Source organism: Gigantopelta aegis, chromosome 1, assembly GCF_016097555.1.
Source record: "Gigantopelta aegis isolate Gae_Host chromosome 1, Gae_host_genome, whole genome shotgun sequence".
Lineage (NCBI taxonomy): Eukaryota > Metazoa > Mollusca > Gastropoda > Neomphalida > Peltospiridae > Gigantopelta > Gigantopelta aegis.
In genome coordinates, this window is record NC_054699.1 from 22,632,619 (window position 1) to 22,653,157 (window position 20,539).

Below are 20,539 nucleotides of genomic sequence, written 5' to 3' on the forward strand. Positions count from 1 at the left end.
TGATGTACATCAGACTTTTTATCTTTAGAAAAACAGAGAAGTGTAAAAAATCAGTCCTCATAATGTCACAGATGGGAAAATCAATCTTCTCACAATAAACAGTGTTGCAGTAGAAGTGCGGTTCATTCAACAAATTGTCTTACCCATCAACGGGTATGCAAGAGCACAGTTATTCGCACTCATTAAAAGTGAAAATGATAAATTCATTATCCAGTCGGGCTGCTAATGCTCTCTTACACCTGCCAGTGCAGGCGGTCCCTTCTCCCACCCACCCATCCCCAACCCTTTCCTGTCCTAGACATGTGCCGGCCATGGGCGGCACCTGCGTCCATGACAGGCGCGAGCTACAACAGCTTGCTCTGAATGTGCACATAAAACCCTCTGACCTGACCTGACCTGACCTGACCTGATTCATTAATACCTTATGAGAGCTGTACATGTGTTAATACCCAGTTTGTGTATACACATATACACAGACACAGATTTGTCAAAGCAATGCTGATTCTGAAGCACCTGGTTTGTATTACCTGAATCCAGGGAAGGATCCAAGGGGAGGGGCATCAAGCAGCTCTTTTTTTCTTTTTTTTTAAAAATCTTTCAATGAGTTGCTCTTTTCATGAGTTGGTCCAAGTGTCCCCTTAGTCCTCCCTTACCCCAACAGTTCCTGGATCCAGCTGGGTGAAGCCCACCCACATAATGCAGAATGATTACACATGGCACTCACAGTAGCACACTTGTCCTCACGTCTCACACATGTAAGATAAATATCCACTCGTACAGCACTGGATTATAACACTTGTTTTCAGTCTCTGTACTTGTTTTTCTTGTGCTTGTGTCGATGGCGGCTAGGACTTCTGGATGGGGATTTCTTAGGTGATCGTGAAACTCGAGACCTCTTCGGGCTGAAAAATTAAAAAATACAACTGAGTTTTGGACTGGTCTATCTAACCTATTCCCTCCCCTCCCCCCAAAAAAATAATAATCTGAGAATGGAAAATAAAAAATTTGCATCTTACCCAAAGTAAAAACCTTAAAAAATTAAAAATGCAAGTAAATATTTTTTGGTGTGAAAACAAATTAAGATTTATTTAACAAAAATAAAACACCAAATTTAAGAGAGGTTATAGGGGTTTGGACTTTAAAAAAACAACAACAACAAAATGCAAAACTGGATTTCACTAATAAGTGAACAAATCACATGCGTTCTGCAATGAAATAAAAGTGATCAACAAGAAAGCTGACAATAATTTTAGGCAGAATTATTAGGGGAAAAACCATTAATAATCCACCAAAATAACATATTTATTCATTTTTGTTGCCAAATCCATTGTTAAAATCATTAAGATAAATACATAAAATACTTGTTAATTTTATATACAAAGTATCTACATAATGAAACACCAGGTTGTTTAACAAGTGAAAAAAACTGACCTTTTGACCTTGCGTGATCTCTTAGGACTTCCTGATAATGACCTGTATGACAATGGTGGAGACGGTGATCTTGACCTGTGACGTTTCCTTGACGACCGTCCCTCATAAGAGTCCTGGAATTTTTTTTATATACATTGTATAAAATAATATACAGCCCTCAATGTAAAAGAATTTGAGGGGAGTGATTACATGCTCCCCTAACTTAAATATATGGGGAGCCATTTAAGATATTACATTGTTGTGCATTGATAAAGAAAGAAAGAAATGTTTTAACGATGCACTCAACACAATTTATTTACGGTTATATGGCATCAGACATATGGTTAAGGACCACACAGATATTGAGAGAGGAAACCCAGTCGCCACTTCATGGCCTACTCTTTTCGATTAGCAGCAAGGGATTTTTATATGCACCATCCCACAGACAGGGTAGTACATACCACAGCCTTTGATATACCAGTCGTGGTGCACTGGCTGGAACGAGAAATAGCCCAATGGGCCCACTGATGGGGATCGATCCCATACCGACCTCGCATCAAGCGAGCGCTGTACCAATGGGCTACGTCCCGCCCTTGTTGAGCATTGATATTTAAATCTTATGCATGGGATTGATTAATTTGTAGTTATTCCTCATAAATATTTTTTAAAAGAGTGAATATGGCACCATTAAAACTGAAAAAAAAAAAAAAAAAAAACGGAAGAAAGGAAATGTTTTATTTAACGACGCACTCAACACATGTTATTTACGGTTATATGGCGTCAGGGGAAAAAACAGACAAACAAACCTTAGCCAACAGTTTTTGGCGATAGTGTTCGACCTGTTGTAACAAGGACATGTTGGGTTTACGCGATCGTTTGCCTGCCTCTACCTCATCCTGGTATTTCATTACCTTAACCTGCAAAACAGTGTTAACATCTATTGTAATAATATGTAAATTGTGCTGCATATTAACTTTCTGACTACTGCAGGCAAGATATCTCGCCCGACATCACGCCAGTCAACATACTGTATACTGTATGCCGTGCATGTCCCAATCCATATTTCATATAATAATAATAATTTTTTTTTTTTTTTTTTAGTTCAATCCATGTTTCTTAAACATTTTGATGATGAATTTGCCCTAAAAAATTAATAAAATTAAAACAGAAATTGATCCTTAAACTCCACTGCTGACAAAATGTTTATTTATTATTATTATTAAAAAAAAAAAAAATTAACTAAAATAACAAGTGAAATTGTGGCAGATTTCTGACCTCTATTTCTCTCAGTTTTGCACGTCTCTCTTCCGTCATCTCCTGTCGTTGTGGAGTCGTCTCCGAAGTTATCTCCCCTTCACTGTCCTCCGATGAATCCGAACCCTGAGATCGGGACTCCTCCATTGGACTGAGTAATAACGAATTAATAAAAATAAATATCACAACTTTTCAAATATACCAGAAATACAGAACTTTTTTTTCATACTATGGAATTTACTACAAGTTATTTATTTCTCAAATGATCCACTGTCACCATTAAAGGCCAGTCAAATTGATTGAGGCCACATTTGTCATTCCAAAATCAGGCATATGGTACACCCATTTCAAACCAAAAGCTGATATGATCTTTAAATGCCAAAATCCAATAAAAAGTAGTTTTTTTTAAAATTACTGTTCATTCCACTAAAATTGCTGAGATATTTTTGAAGAACACTCCAGTTTAATTTTTAAATTTATTCCTGAACCCCCCCCCCCACCACCACCACAACCACCACCAAGCTAGAGGATGTGGTGCATCACTATGAGGCCTATAAGCTCCGTACTTACGCTCCATCTATATCCTCTGATGGACCTTTCTCCTCTTCATCCGGCTGATCCAGTTTATCCCACTTCGATGTGGTCACAGCTAATAGAAACAAAAATAACACCATTTATATTTCATACTGAGAATCCGTTTCGGCTCAGTCTGTAGAGCTTTTGCTTCTCTTTGATTCAGTGTGAGCCTTGACTGAATTAAAAAAAAATCCTGCCTAAGTACGCCATATAAATTCCTAAAAAACAGAAGATTTTTTTTCAAATTCTGATACAGTGTTAACTGATATTATCTTAAGCTTCGTAAGTTGGATAATTTGTGCTCAATCCTTTTGTATACACAATAAAATGTTTTCAATTAATCTTAGGCTTCAAATCTATTTGCCACAGCTCCAACCCAGAGCGAGTTCTTAAGGGCTCAATGGGTAGGTGTAAGGCCTCTACACCCTCTTCACTCTCACTAACCACTAACCAACTAATAACTAACCCACTGTCCTGGACAGACAGCCCAGATAGCTGAGGTATGTGCCAGGGATAGCGTGCTTCAACCTTAATTGGATATAAGCACGAAAATAAGTTGAAATGAAAATGAAATGTGAAGTTTGATTCTTTTGAACAGACATATCTGCATACTGTACTGAGTTACCATGCTGGGAACATTCTGCTTTCAAAATCTTGATTAGCGATATTTCTAGTCAATTGAAAATTGATCAGCAACTAGTTTAATATTTCAAAATTGTGCAGCGATCTCTGAAATTTGTTTAGCAAATCGCGACGTGATACTAAACAAAATGTTCCCTGGCATGGCATAAACTATGACCGTTTAGTTCATAATACATCATATCATATATATAAATTATTTATGAAAATCTCAGAATAAAAATATTTTCCTATCTACATACTGTACAGTTAACTGACGTTTGTGGAACTGTAAACAATAGATGTATTTCATTTGACTTCTTTCAAAATTTAAAAACATTATGTGCTTTTTTTTCCTATCTAAATAATGTAGAGAGATAACTGACATATAAATCTTGAACTTCTGGTTCAAACCGTATCATGTAGTGTACAAATTGTATAACAAATGCACGTAACTATATATTTTCCAATCTAAATACTTTAAAAGAGTTATTGTGAAATCACTTTTGTTTGTACTGGTCTAATTGTCCTGTAATTTGTGGACTATATGATAAGGAAATGTTTTATTTAACGACGCACTCAACACATTTTATTTGCGGTTATATGGCGTCGGACCTATGGTTAAGGACCACACAGATATTGAGAGAGGAAACCCGCTGTCGCCACTTCATGGGCTACTCTTTTCGATTAGCAGCAAGGGATCTTTTATATGCACCATCCCATAGACAGGATAGCACATACCATGGCCTTTGATGTACCAGTCGTGATCCACTGACAGGGATCGATCCCAAACCGACCGCACATCAAGCGAGTGCTTCACCACTGGGCTTAGCCTTGCCCAGGACTGTATGATAAATGTATAAATGTATTTTCCTAAGTACTGGCTATAGTTAACCAACATAAACCTTGAATCTCCAGTGCTACCACGTGTATGAATTGTATGATAAATGTATAAATGTATTTCCCTAAGTACCGGCTATAGTTAACTGACATAAACCTTGAATCTCCAGTGCTACCACGTGTATGAATTGTATGATAAATGTATAAATGTATTTTCCTAAGTACTGGCTATGGTTAACTGACATAAACCTTGAATCTCCAGTGCTACCACGTGTATGAATTGTATGATAAATGTATAAATGTATTTTCCTAAGTACTGGCTATAGTTAACCGACATAAACCTTGAATCTCCAGTGCTACCACGTGTATGAATTGTATGATAAATGTATAAATGTATTTTCCTAAGTACCGGCTATGGTTAACCGACATAAACCTTGAATCTCCAGTGCTACCACGTGTATGAATTGTATGATAAATGTATAAATGTATTTTCCTAAGTACCGGCTATGGTTAACTGACATAAACCTTGAATCTCCAGTGCTACCACGTGTATGAATTGTATGATAAATGTATAAATGTATTTTCCTAAGTACCGGCTATGGTTAACCGACATAAACCTTGAATCTCCAGTGCTACCACGTGTATGAATTGTATGATAAATGTATAAATGTATTTTCCTAAGTACCGGCTATGGTTAACTGACATAAACCTTGAATCTCCAGTGCTACCACGTGTATGAATTGTATGATAAATGTATAAATGTATTTTCCTAAGTACTGGCTATAGTTAACCGACATAAACCTTGAATCTCCAGTGCTACCACGTGTATGAATTGTATGATAAATGTATAAATGTATTTTCCTAAGTACCGGCTATGGTTAACCGACATAAACCTTGAATCTCCAGTGCTACCACGTGTATGAATTGTATGATAAATGTATAAATGTATTTTCCTAAGTACCGGCTATGGTTAACTGACATAAACCTTGAATCTCCAGTGCTACCACGTGTATGAATTGTATGATAAATGTATAAATGTATTTTCCTAAGTACCGGCTATGGTTAACTGACATAAACCTTGAATCTCCAGTGCTACCACGTGTATGAATTGTATGATAAATGTATAAATGTATTTTCCTAAGTACTGGCTATGGTTAACCGACATAAACCTTGAATCTCCAGTGCTACCACGTGTATGAATTGTATGATAAATGTATAAATGTATTTTCCTAAGTACCGGCTATGGTTAACCGACATAAACCTTGAATCTCCAGTGCTACCACGTGTATGAATTGTATGATAAATGTATAAATGTATTTTCCTAAGTACCGGCTATGGTTAACTGACATAAACCTTGAATCTCCAGTGCTACCACGTGTATGAATTGTATGATAAATGTATAAATGTATTTTCCTAAGTACCGGCTATGGTTAACTGACATAAACCTTGAATCTCCAGTGCTACCACGGGTATGAATTGTATGATAAATGTATAAATGTATTTTCCTAAGTACCGGCTATAGTTAACTGACATACACCTTGAATCTCCAGTGCTACCACGTGTATGAATTGTATGATAAATGTATAAATGTATTTTCCTAAGTACTGGCTATAGTTAACTGACATAAACCTTGAATCTCCAGTGCTACCACGTGTATGAATTGTATGATAAATGTATAAATGTATTTTCCTAAGTACCGGCTATAGTTAACTGACATAAACCCTTGAGTCTCCAGTTCTACCATATCATGCAGTGTATGAATTTTATGACAAACGTATAACTGTATTTTCCTGTGTAAGTACTATGTATAGTTAACTGGTATAAACCTTGAATCTCCAGTTCTACCACATGTATATGAATTGTATGACAACTGTATAAATGTATTTTCCTAAGTACTGTATATAGTTAACTGACATAAACCCTTGAGTTTCCAGTTCTACCCTATCATGCAGTGTATGAATTGTATGACAAACGTATAACTGTATTTTCCTGTATAAGTACTATGTATAGTTAACCGACATAAACCTTGAGCCTCGAGTTCAGCTTCGTCGACAGATTCCCACTTAGAACGAGAGAATCTCGGCAGCACCACAGCCACATCACTGGGTTTTACATCCGGCTCAACAGTCTTGTCAACTACAAACAAAATATTTCAATATTTACCACATGAAACTAAAACATTTTGCAACAAAAACTGTCATATTTCTCACCAAAGGAACAACATATTTCAATATTTACCACATGGAACTAAAACATTTTGCAACAAAAACTGTCATATTTCTCACCAAAGGAACAACATATTTCAATATTTACCACATGGAACTAAAACATTTTGCAACAAAAACTGTCATATTTCTCACCAAAGGAACAACATATTTCAATATTTACCACATGGAACTAAAACATTTTGCAACAAAAACTGTCATATTTCTCACCAAAGGAACAACATATTTCAATATTTACCACATGGAACTAAAACATTTTGCAACAAAAACTGTCATATTTCTCACCAAAGGAACAACATATTTCAATATTTACCACATGGAACTAAAACATTTTGCAACAAAAACTGTCATATTTATCACCAATGGCAGGACTTGTAGTATCAAAAGTTCAGTGTACCTCGAATTTTGAGCCAGTCGAATGTTATTTGGTTTAGTACTACTTATAAACATTAAAATCACTGAAACCAATCCAGAATATTTTAAATAATGTTATCAGTGGCAAGGGCTAGGGAAGGTCCGAGTTTGCAGCAACAAACTGAAAGTTACGCAATCAACACTGTCAAGCAAGCACTGTTTAAAAGAGTACACCATACTACTCTCCAAAATTACAGGTGTTGAAAAAAAAATCAATAAAAAAAAAATCAATTATTATAAAAATGGGATGAGTAAAATAAAACAATTAAATTCTGATCAATTTGTTTGACATAATTTGGCTCCTGAAGTGATAGTCAGGTGTACTGTGTCATGGTGTAACAATTAGAACATGCCACCTATTTATTATTTTGTGACCAGTGAAAGAAATAAGCAGAATCTTTCACAAGACCATCAGATAAATACATGTTTACCAATATTTTCACTTGTCCAAATAAATAATTTGTTTAATTCATGTGCAAGGATTACATTTTTGATTGCTTCAAAATGTAACTGTATCGAACATTTTTACTTATTCGATGGAAAACCATTAACAGTGTTCTCGCTGGGTGAAAATTAAAGGAGGGCGGCATCTCGGCACCACCCCCTTCAAAAACCCCAAAAAACCCCATAAACGAAAGGGGGGGGGGGGGGGAGGGAGAGAGAGGTGGTTTGGTTACCACACTGTTGTGTGTTGGTAGACTTTGTGAAAAGACACACTCCTTATTTTGCCTACAAAAAAGTGCAAAAAGGTTTATAAATACGAAATACCAGCAGACTCGTCTTTTAATTGAACCAAAGATGATATCAGTCTGACATTCACAGGCAGTTCCGGTTTTGCTGAACCGATCAAAGTTTTAATATTATTTTTAATAAAGATTTCAAGATATACGAAAAACAATAAAGTTGTTTGTAAAGTGATCCCCTAATGTCGGATACATGTTTTGTTATTTCCATCTTCATTGAATGAATCGATCACTGTGATAAAATATTATCGACAGCTGATAAAAAGTAGTTTCTGTTTTGATTTTGAGATATTTTATTGATCAAAAGAGAATCAAAAGGATTGCACAACAGGCAGAGCCTATATAAGTGCTCTCCTAAACAAGATGGACATCAGACAATATTCATAATCATATATATAAAACATAATAACAATGTCCAATGGCATAAAATATTTAAAAAGTAGTTTCGTTTTTGTAAAGGTGCTGTATATATTATTTGGTTCTCAAGATAAATGATTTTAATGAGAAACACTACCACTTTCGTTGTTTTTATAAACATTCATATCCCCCCAAAATTAAAAATTTACAATATTTTATAAAGAAATACTGAATAAACAGAATGACAGAAATGACAGAAAGTAAAAATCATCAGTTACAACCAATTATATCTGCAACTGAGAACAAAATATCAGATGATAGTTAGTGGAAACAAAAGACAGAATGACCCTTCTGATCACGTGACAAATTTGGCGCCAAATAAGTGAGGTTTTTTCAATCGGAGATTGCCGAATCCGTAAAAAATAAAAATGTTTTCATTGCTCAAATAAAATATAACTTTTATTGTGTCTATTAAACATACAAATGGATACAGATATGGGACAAAATAGAGGCTGTTAAAAATACTGTTAAATTACGTTACGGTAACTGTCCAGTGTGCAGACTGATCGTTGGTTTTTGGTGTGGAAAAAAGTGTGCATTTGGAAATAGCGGAGACAGAAAGAAAGAAATATTTTATTTAATGACGCACTCAACTAGCAGAGATAGGTGCTGGAAAATAAAGAGGGGCGCACAAAAATAAAGGAGGGCGGAGAACGTGAAAGGAGGGCAGCAAAATGGAATAGCTGGGCGGGCCGCCCCGCTTAAATGGAGCAGCGAGAACACTGCACTAAGGTACACGTTGCTTGTTGGAGCAGATTTTCACTTGTCAGGACAAATGGACAAGTGCTTATTTTAAATGCTAGTGTCTACCAAGAATGATTGATCCTAAGACGAAGGGCACCTCAAGTGAGTTCTCTACCACACCACAAGAATTGGAAGTAAGAATGATAAAAATTATAGAGTTAGTAACATTGAGATAAAAATAACAAGATGAACCCACTCGGTGTTCCATCTAGATCATCTGGTAGGGGTTCCCCATCAAAGTCTTCTATGGGTTTCCCATCGAAGTCAGGCTCCTTAATGGGTAGTCCATCCAAGTCTTCAATAGGAGCCCCATCCAAGTCGTCGTCTGGTTTGTCAACAACTGCCTCCATCTACAAAATTTCATACATTATAATATGTTTGATACCAATAATACATGATTACTAATGGTAAAGCTGTATCCTAACCGGACGTGATAATAGTTATATCCTAACCAGATGTGACCATAATGACAGTCTTAATTTTAAAATTGTTATCAACAGTTTAAATCACCAAGTAAAACTTGTTTGATTCGTTAATATATGTTTCTCGCTAGTGTTCCGTGAAAAAAATAGAAAAAATTCCTATCGGTATTGTTACATGTGCTAGACTAAATTAATCTGTTGCAACGTATGCATGTGGTTAAGATGCAGCAGTTGAAATCAATGGTTTAAAAAAAAATTGCTTGCATCGCCTGAGTCCAGTTAGGATACAACTTAAGAGTTGCTTCTTCATGATTCATTACTTATTTTTTCCATTAACAATTCACAAAAATAAATAAATGTACATCACTGTTCTGGTCAAGTGAATTTTCAAAAATCTGTAAATATTAGAAAATATAACTTACAAATTAATATTCCACAGTGATAACAGATCATTCTAATTCTAATGACTATAATTAGTGAACATTATTATTATAATTTGAGAACATTCAATTACAGGCCTTGGAATTTCACGGTAGCATGGAATGGAAATTTTGTTTCCCATAATTATTATATTCAGTACGACTATTCAACATATATATATATATATTTTCTAAAAACAGTTTCTGATGGGTTCCCATAATCACAAGGAACGGAAACAAAGAAAGAAATGTTTTATTTAACGACGCACTCAACACATTTTATTTACGGTTATATGGCGTCAGACATATGGTCAAGGACCACACAGATTTTGTAAGAGGAAACCCGCTGTCGCCACTACATGGGCTACTCTTTCCGATTAGCAACAAGGGATCTTTTATTTGCGCTTCCCACAGGCAGGATAGCACAAACCATGGCCTTTGATGAACCAGTTACGGATCACTGGTCAGTGCAAGTGGTTTACACCTACCCATTGAGCCTTGCGGAGCACTCACTCAGAGTTTAGAGTCAGTATCTGGATTAAAAATCCCATGCCTCGACTGGGACCCGAACCCAGTACCTACCAGCCTGTAGACCGACACAAGGAACGGAACCAAAAAAGTGTTTCTCATGAAATTTGAAAATCATCTGGCCTGTAATTATTATAATTAAAGAACATTCCTTATTATAATCAGAAATATTAATTACTGTAACTAGAAAAGTATTAATTACTTGAGTTAAACAAATTAATTAGTACAATTAGAAATGTTCTAATCATTATAATTAGAAACATTTAAAGAAATTAAAAACATTATAAAACCATTTAGTTTTACATTTTCAGACCAAATTTTTTTTTTCCTCCAAAATTTAAGGACCATAACTCTGTCAAAAACAGATACATTCTATTTCTCACAGTTATGACCCTTGAATATATTTTCATGAAACTAACCCTACATAATAAAGCCATGTACAAAATGTTTGCTACCAGAAGTCTGGAAAACTATATGTGGGACAGACAGATAGACAGACAGAAAGTTGTGACACTAAATCTATATCATTACCCACATGGTTAAAAATACCTTCGTTAATCAAACGAGTTCAGTGACATAAATTAAAATTGATTATGGGTTATAAATAGGATACAAAATTCGCTGCTATTTTGTATTATATTTATGTACCTCGTGAAATAATTTTCATTGTCACTCACTAAAGCTCGTAAAAAAATTGAACATTCTTTTACTTGGGAAATAAACATGATATGAAATGGAATCTTTTTTAAAATATGCTGTATGTGTGTGAGTACCATCTCTGGTTTTGTGGGTAGCAATCCGAGGAAAACGTTCTGCATTTTGATAAGGAATTCATTCGGGTACACCGCCCAATCCTCCCACGCACGGAAACACGACATCACTTTTTGCTGAAAAAGCAAAAACAAAAAATTAGTAAAAAGAGAGAAATTTGTTTTTATTTAACAATGCCTTCCAACATATTTAAGGGCGGGACGTAGCCCAGTGGTTAAACGCTCGCCTGATGTGCAGATGGTTCAGGATCGATCCCTGTCAGTCATCTCATTGGGCTATTTCTCATTAATGCCAATGCTTGATGACTTATATATAAAAGGATGTGGTATATGTTATCAATGTGCTGTAGTGGTGTCATTAAACAAATTTTTTAAAACTTTTTAACACATCTAATTACCATTGTATGGTGTCGGACATGATCACATAGATAATGAGAAAGACAACCCGCCGCTGCCACTTCAAGGACTACTTTTTAATTCCTGATCAATTATAACTGGATTTTTATATAATTTTTGTAACATTACACATTTACGAGTATAACAGTAAAACAAAACAAACACTTAAATCATGTTGTATCTTTTAGTTTTTTGTCGTGTTGTACGTTTGGTCTTTTGTCAAGTGTGATCCATCGTCATTATCCCGTTTTCGCCCCCCCCACCCCGGGGAAAAATAATTGAGCAAACTATGGTTGGTATCTAAACCCACTATCAAAATAATTAAATTTAAATGAGGATACGACAGTGTGACACGGTAACAGATGGTTCAGTGTATTTGGTAGTGGGTTATACATTTAAGGCCTACTATTCATGTTACCAGGAACGGTGATGCCAATTGCTCGAATACAGGGCATTATCCCATGTCAGACCGATATCAAAAGAATATAACGGCGACATCTAATCCGTTGTTAATTGATGAACAAAAAAGGTATGGAGAAAACTTGAGTGTTTTCTCTTTTATAGATACATTACCTGTCCTCAAACAAGTGCACCTCCCCCCCACGCAAGTGGTCTGGTCCGAACATCCCAACAGCCAATGGGATGGCCTAAATTCTTCTACTGCATACTGCTCTCTAGTTCCGGTCACATGACTGTAACTTCCTTCTTTTTCCCTGAGCGCATCGCACGGAGAACAGGAAGCGGGGAGGCCCGGGCGGGATGAATCTTGAGGACAGGTAATGTATCTATAAAAGAGAAAACACTCAAGTTTTCTCCATTTCTATAGACATTACCTGTCCTCAAACAAGTGCAGCATTCAACAGATGGTGGTGGGTGCCGAGATCCGTAGATGCTTGTGATAACTCCCCAACCGGAAAGAGGCTGACTAGTGGAAGAATAAGGCCAACCTTGGTAAGCCCTCATCCTAGGGATGCCCGTCACAGACCAATGCAGGTGATGTTAGTAACAACAACCAGAATGGTGGCATCCGTCAGCAGTGGCAGGTACGGCTCCTAGAACACATGGACCAGGAGGCGGAAGCCACATCTCATGCTGGTTCTGACAGGGTGGGAAGACGTAGCCACCAGGGATGCAGGTGTTAGGTAACCCTCACGTATTGAAGTGTTATAGTTTTTCAATAACAAGCGACAACCTAATGAGGTGCATCCGTCAGAACATTGAACAAAACAAGACCCCCGAGTGTTTTCTGTCTAGTACACCAAAGATCTGTTAGTTCAATAACGACAACCAATAACCACATGCAGTGCAGGGTAAAGGTTATCGAGACAAAAGTTCCGGCACCAGTACGTGAACTGTGCAAAAGAACAAAAGTCTAAGCAATCCTCATCTGTCTATTCGATGGACATCTCGGTATGCAGCCCAGAATCAGACAGACATCAACGGCGACGAGGACGGCTTGTATTCAACAGAGTCTGTGCAGCAACAACCGGACCCAGATGATGGAACCCCTCAACGTCTTCTGTGGTGACATCCCTCAGATAATAGTTGGCGAAGATGGAGTCCGTAGCCCAGAACCAACCAGTGATAATGTGCTGAATGGGTGTGTTGCAGTGCAGGGACATCGTGGCAGCCAAGGCACGGAGTTCATGCGGATTAGAAGCAGACGGAGCAGGTAAACCCTCCTTCTGATAGGCGGTCAGGATAGAAGACCGGATCCAGGTGGCCACCGTGTTCTTGGTAAGGTCCCTCAACCGACTCTGGTTACAGGAAAGGAAAAGTCTTTTGCGATGTTGTCGAAAAGATCTGGTCCTCTCGATGTACTGGTGCAGGGCTCTGACAGGGCACAACGCCAAGTCCTCAACGTCCGCCGGACCAACGATAGAGGAGAGGGCCTGCACAACATACGAACGAGGCGCTTGGTCTGGTAACTGATTCTTTGCAACAAAGTTCATGAGTAACCCCAAGTTGACTGCACGCCGATCTTGGTGAAAACGTACCAAGTCTACATCAAGAGCATGGAGTTCTGAGACACGGGCAGCCGTGGCAAAACCGAGTAAAAAACACCGTCTTCCGCATCAAGTCTTGCAGGGAAGAGGATTCGATCGGCTCATAAGGTGCGGTCGATAACGCTCGTAACACCAGATTCAGGTCCCATCTTGGTGGCCGAAACCGGTGTACTTGATCATCAAGGCGAAACCCTTTGATCATCTTATGGATCTCAGGAATACCCGATAACTTCGTTCCAGTAGCGACATCACGAACAGTAGCGATGACCGAAACGTACCCAGCGATGGTAGACCCCTTTAATCGTAAAGTGGTCCGCAGATACAGCCAAAAAACCCAGCAAGACGAAGTATCTGGATCGTCTGAGGTTTGAGGTTTTGCCGGAAACACCCTCGGTGAAAGCAAAGCCATCTGACGTTAGTAGTAGATGATCTGTGCGCTTTCAAAATGGCCGCCGTAGACTGTGAAGAAAAACCTTTCTTTCTCAAACTCTTGGCGATAAAGTCCACGCGTGCAGTTGGAACAACTGCGGACGTGGATGGTATAGTCTTGACGTGGGATGCAGCAACAGATGATCCCAGTCTGGCAGCGGTAAAGGATGTGGATCGGCAAGACGTATTAGATCTGGATACCACATCCTGGATGGCCACATTGGAGCAATGAGTAACAGGCGACAATGGTACAGCTGAAACCTCTGAAGCACCCTTGGAAGGAGGATTCGTGGAGGAAAAGCGTACGCGTCCATCTGTTCCCAGCTGATGGCCAAGGCGTCGAGATCCAGAGCTTCGGGATCCAGCACCGGAGACACGTAAACCCTCAGCTGATGGTTGAATCGTGTGGCGAAGAGATCGATGTTTGGTGTCCAAAGTCTGTCGCACACCCATCGAAACGCTTCGGGATGGAGCATCCATTCCGTCGGCTGTGGAGACGACGGCCGAGACAGTGTGTCGACTAGTACATTGGAAACCCCTGGAATATGGCGAGCCCGAAGTTGCAACGGAATCTCGTCAACCAGCTTGTAGAGACGATAAGTCAACTGCAGCAGACTGCTGGAGTGGGTTCCGCCCTGACGGTTGATATAAGCCACCGCGGTAGTACTGTCTGTGGCTACCATGAGAGAGGCGCCTGACAGCATCTCTCGCCAATGAAAGATGACGTAACTGACAACATCTCCAACAGGTTGATGTGTAGATCGGCTTCATCTGGAAACCACAGCCACCAACAGGGACTGGACTGCAAGGCGACTGGTAACCGGATCAGCAAATCTGCGTTATTGTACTGAATGCATGGATTCAGAAACAAACTGGATACCGCGACCTCTAAGCATAAATGTTGTTGCGCCGACGTCAAAATTACTCTTGCAATGATACTTCATGAAACAGTAATAGAGTGATTCAGGAATCAAGACATCGGAAACAGCGACCCCGTGATACAGGCAAGAGCCAAGACAGCGTAGCAACTCGCTACGCTACATGCCCGATATACCTGGAAGTGAAGCAACGCAAAACAGCAACCGGCTAAAATCCACGGCCGTCACACCACCCGGTGCGAAACAGCAGCAGAGACCATCTAGACAGCATCGGTCACGAACTCTGGCGGTAACAACAGTAAACGTCAGTGAGTTGATAAGCCGCAATGAACCATAGGAAAACGGTGACGGTAAAACCCCCGTACCACGTGATGGCAACTGGATAACTTCCGGAACCAGCGGAAGTAGCGACTGTCTTGCATCGCCACCGGATATAGAGAACGATCTGCCGAATGTCGCTGAACCTTCCTCGAACAAGAGAATATCGGTGCACGGGATCTCAACACAAGTGACCGGACCAGTAGACTTTCTTCGTCACCAACCCGGAACGCTTGTAACGTCGACCCCTTCACGGCAAAGAGCCGTATGTAGACCACAGGTCTGCCAAGATTACCGGCTTGTGCTGAAAGTCAAGAATGGATCGCTTCAGGCAAGTCGGTTGACGATAGTGTGCAATCGTAGTGCACATCGACGTCACGGAAGATATAAGGTAGACCAACATCAAAGTCGACGGCTAGAACAAGGCATATCCTCTGGCATCCTGCACATGAGGAGTTATGGTCGCCATGTACAACATGTACGCTGAACTGAAGCCATCGACAGGACGTGCCAATCTGTAAGTTCTAGGAAGACGTCTGGTCCCGCCGGAAACAGCGTCATCCAAGGCCGGCGTCACACCGTTGAAGGATAGGTTGAAGACGGGATACGTTCGTTGTGACGAATGGGGAACGGCACAAACGAAGTCTACTCAAGTAAACCGACATCGGATCAGTCCTCAAACGGAAACCTTCTAGAATGGTGCGAGTGGACTGTGAAGTGACGAAAGCATATACACCGCAGCGAGACAAACAGTCACAGCCATGTGGGTCACTGCGTCCGGATCTTCTATAACGGAAGGTGCCGACGCATCATCTGGAAAATCGGTCAGTAACCTGGCACAGGCACTTCGATCCAATGTACTGGCTGCATCGGAAACACGGACCGTGGACGGTCCCGTCAGGAGCCGGTGTAACCCTGAACGCCGAATCAGCTGCCGACTGGTGTGGACGGTACGATGTACACGGACCGGCAGGAGCCGGTGGAACCCTGGACACTGCACCACTTCGATCGATCACGGGACGACGGTACCGAACGGTGAGCCGATGACGCAATTTTCCAATTCGTTACAGGGCTCCGTCTGCTTGCTGGAACAACGATACGCACGGGCCAGTTACTGGTAGCCGTGTAAACCGACGGGGGCCTGTGGCAGCCAACGATCGAATGCCGATATCTGCCGGTGGAACCTCCGTGGCGATCATCGAACCCGGACCCTTCTTGGCTGAAACCGGTGGATGGGCCAGCGGCGGTAGCATATCAGATATGACAGCCAGACAATCCCTCAGTGACAAGTGGTCCGCCGCATCCAGATCTTCCAGCACCGCATGAACCGATACATCATCAGAAAGTCACGTAGCACCCGTGAACAGGCCAGTCGCTCTGGTCATGGCCCGATGGAGATACCGGAGAACCGGACCGTGGGCGGTCCCGTGTGGATACCAAGGAACGGATGACCACATCGTCGTTGGATGTGGCAAGGACGGCAACATGTCGTAGACAGCCGCCAAGCAATCCCTCATAGTCATATGGTCCGTAGAGTCGGGCTCTTCAATGACAGATGCCGCAGGCGCTTCATCACCAAAGTCTCGTAGAACTCGAGCACAGGCCAATCGATGTACCGTAATGGAAGCCGCTGGTTAAACCGGACCGTGGATGGTCCCGTCTAGCCCTCGGAGGCCTTGGAAGCCACATCAACTGAAGGTTGGCGCTGACGATCTATGGAACCCGTAGGGAGCCATACAGGTCATGTGGAACGGCTACGGTCCCGGCTCCGATGCGCCGAAGGGGACTTCCCCGCCGAAGATCGGTGAGCCTTGGAATCCGTGGAGCGTCTATCTGAATGAGCCGGCTTCTTAGAGGGCTGCGTAGAGACCGCAGGCCTGTCATCCGAAGTCTTAAGTAACGGTGGAGCTGAAGAAGCCGCACCCCCTGAAGAGGGGACTGGAACCGGACCTGACCCCGAACTCGCCGATTTAGGTAAGGTCGCCATTGACGCCATTGTTTCTTCCAGCATGGTCGGTAGAATTGAACGTAACTCTTCCGCCACGGAGTCAGCAATCGAAGGCGAAGATTCCACCTTTTTGGTCCTCGAAGATTCCACCTTCTTGGTCCTCGCTGACACCACCTTCAGGTAAGCCGCGAACTCGACATCAGACAAGCCCGCACAAAGGTCGCATCTAGAAGTGAGGCCACACGAACACGACAACCTGGGTCGCCGCCGGCTAACTTCTTGCAGCGTAACACGCTCGAACTAGTCGCCTGAACATTATCAGATATGATAATAGTAATTTTTCAATCTGTGAAAAGAAAGAAAAACCAACCATAACACAAATACAAAGCCGGTAAATAAAGACGCCATTTTGCAAATGGCGTCCGACACGACAACCGGCGATATAACAACATTTCATGTAATTAACACTTGGCAAGTCAAGCGAAATACGCGAAAGACATATGAAAGCTAACGAAAGCTAACGAAAATTAAGGTGAAAAACATTTCACCCAAACACAAAGCCAGTCAACACAGACGCCATTTTGCAAATGGCGTCCGACACGACAACCGGCAATATAAACAACATTTCATGTAATTAAACGCTTGGAAGTCAAGTGAAATACGCGAAAAGAACATACGAAAGCTAATGAAAACGAAGGTGAAAAACATTTCACCCAAACACTAATACAAAACCAAAGGTCTTATAAAAGTTGACTCCAAACAGAGCCAAGCAAAAGGACGTCCAGACCCTTTAGCGAAGAGAAAAAGAAGGAAGTTACAGTCATGTGACCGGAACTAGAGAGCAGTATGCAGTAGAAGAATTTAGGCCATCCCATTGGCTGTTGGGATGTTCGGACCAGACCACTTGCGTGGGGGGGAGGTGCACTTGTTTGAGGACAGGTAATGTCTATAGAAATTATCTTGTATCGGCAGCTGTGACGCATTATCCAAACGTAATAGGCCAAGCTGAGTCACTGCATGTGCGGTTACCATTAAAGTAAATTGTTTTCCTGATTGCCGATAACCACATGTAAGCGAAGTGTTAAATTAGAAAATAAAATAAAACAAACACTAAAATTCAAAGCATGACTGGGGTTTACTTGATTGATATTAACCTGTTGTCGCGATTGGTGATTTCCAAGTTCTTAGCCTAAAACATATGTGCAAGATTAACTACCACGTGACGTGTCCAACCAATCAAAACACGCATGTCATTGGACTCATTTCCTGTGCCAGAAACTTGAAAGGGAAAAGTAAACAATACATGCTGTAACTGTGACGATGTAGAGATAACATGTTACAGCCGTTTGCAGACCTAGTTCAAGTGGATTATTATTATATACTGACTGCGTTGTTGATATTATTCGATAACAAACGTCACAATCAAATTTATTAAACGAAATTTCAGCCAAGAAAAAAATAAAAAATAAAAAACACGATTGAGCGATATGGGGAGAGGGGAAAAAAACCCAGTCATTGTGGGTGTCTGGTTTAAGGGGTTTATACCTTTGACATGCATTATTGCTTCATGTACAACAAAATGTCTCATTTACAACAATTTGTACAGATGTCAGTGTGTGTGTGTGTGTGTGTGTGTGTGTGTGTGTGTGTGTATATATATATATATTTGAAATGACACGCACCTTAAACTGTTCTGCTTTCAACCGACCATCAATAGCTTCATATGTTTCATGAATGTCTTTGAACACAGTGGGAAGGTGAACTTGGAAACTGAAAAAAGAAGAAAAAAAAACATCAACAAAGGTTACATCCATTATATGTCAAAATATACTTGTCAGCTATTTTATTAAACCAACTCATTCATAAAATATGTATTCCTTAGATTCTGCTAGGGTAACTGTGGGAACAAAAACGAACTTGAGTAATACATCCTCAAACCCTAGCTATCAGTTTAATGAACATATTTATAAGATAACAAACAAGCTTCCATTTCATGTCATGTTTAGGTCATTAATGAAATAATTTCCATTGTCACTTGCTAAAGCTTGTGACAATTGAAAATTAGTTCATACGACAGGGTTTCTGCCAGAGTCAAATTATGTACCCTAAAATCTTGGAAATTAAAGGATAAAATTTTTTAATTATTAGAAAGATTATAGTAAGAGAACTGCTATTTTAAATTTGTCAAAGTATTTGAAATAAAGTGTCCAGTTTTAAAAGACTTCAAACGCATAACCACCTAGTAGGGACACTTATGATCTGTTTTGTTATTTACTAGCCCAACATTGAATATTACTAGCCATGGGAGTGGGGCTACCACAATCTAGAAGCCCTGTCTGGCATGGCAATAGTAGTTATTTACTAGCCCAACATTGAATATCACTAGCCATGGGAGTGGGGCTACCATAATCTAGAAGCCCTGTCTGGCATGTCAATAGTAGTTATTTACTAGCCCAACATTGAATATTACTAGCCATGGGAGTGGGGCTACCACAATCTAGAAGCCCTGTCTGGCATGGCAATAGTAGTTATTTACTAGCCCAACACTGAATATTACTAGCCATGGGAGTGGGGCTACCACAATCTAGAAGCCCTGTCTGGCATGGCAATAGTAGTTATTTACTAGCCCAACACCGAATATTACTAGCCATGGGAGTGGGGCTACCACAATCTAGAAGCCCTGTCTGGCATGGCAATAGTAGTTATTTACTAGCCCAACACTGAATATTACTAGCCATGAGAGTGGGGCTACCACAATCTAGAAGCCCTGTCTGGCATGGCAATAGTAGTTATTTACTAGCCCAACATTGAATATTACTAGCCATGGGAGTGGGGCTACCACAATCTAGAAGCCCCGTCGGGCATGGCAATAGTAGTTATTTACTAGCCCAACATTGAATATCACTAGCCATGGGAGTGGGGCTACCATAATCTAGAAGCCCTGTCTGGCATGTCAATAGTAGTTATTTACTAGCCCAACATTGAATATTACTAGCCATGGGAGTGGGGCTACCACAATCTAGAAGCCCTGTCGGGCATGGCAATAGTAGTTATTTACTAGCCCAACACCGAATATTACTAGCCATGGGAGTGGGGCTACCACAATCTAGAAGCCCTGTCTGGCATGGCAATAGTAGTTATTTACTAGCCCAACACTGAATATTACTAGCCATGGGAGTGGGGC

At 40.4% G+C, this 20,539-nt stretch overlaps 1 protein-coding gene across 2 annotated transcripts in view; it reads right to left on the reverse strand.

Annotated features, from left to right (window-relative positions):
* Window positions 1–20,539, reverse strand: part of LOC121372252 (U2 snRNP-associated SURP motif-containing protein-like) — a 55,417-nt gene continuing 34,878 nt past the window's right edge. For both annotated transcript variants that reach the window (XM_041498551.1, XM_041498546.1), the window contains exons 16-24: window positions 19,038–19,125; window positions 11,384–11,497; window positions 9,438–9,591; window positions 6,724–6,834; window positions 3,235–3,313; window positions 2,686–2,815; window positions 2,217–2,327; window positions 1,432–1,544; window positions 1–902 (exon numbers count right to left, since the gene is read on the reverse strand). In XM_041498551.1, the coding sequence (XP_041354485.1) occupies window positions 803–902; window positions 1,432–1,544; window positions 2,217–2,327; window positions 2,686–2,815; window positions 3,235–3,313; window positions 6,724–6,834; window positions 9,438–9,591; window positions 11,384–11,497; window positions 19,038–19,125 (1,000 nt within the window). In that variant the 3' untranslated portion in view covers window positions 1–802. The remainder of the gene's footprint in view (window positions 903–1,431; window positions 1,545–2,216; window positions 2,328–2,685; window positions 2,816–3,234; window positions 3,314–6,723; window positions 6,835–9,437; window positions 9,592–11,383; window positions 11,498–19,037; window positions 19,126–20,539) is intronic.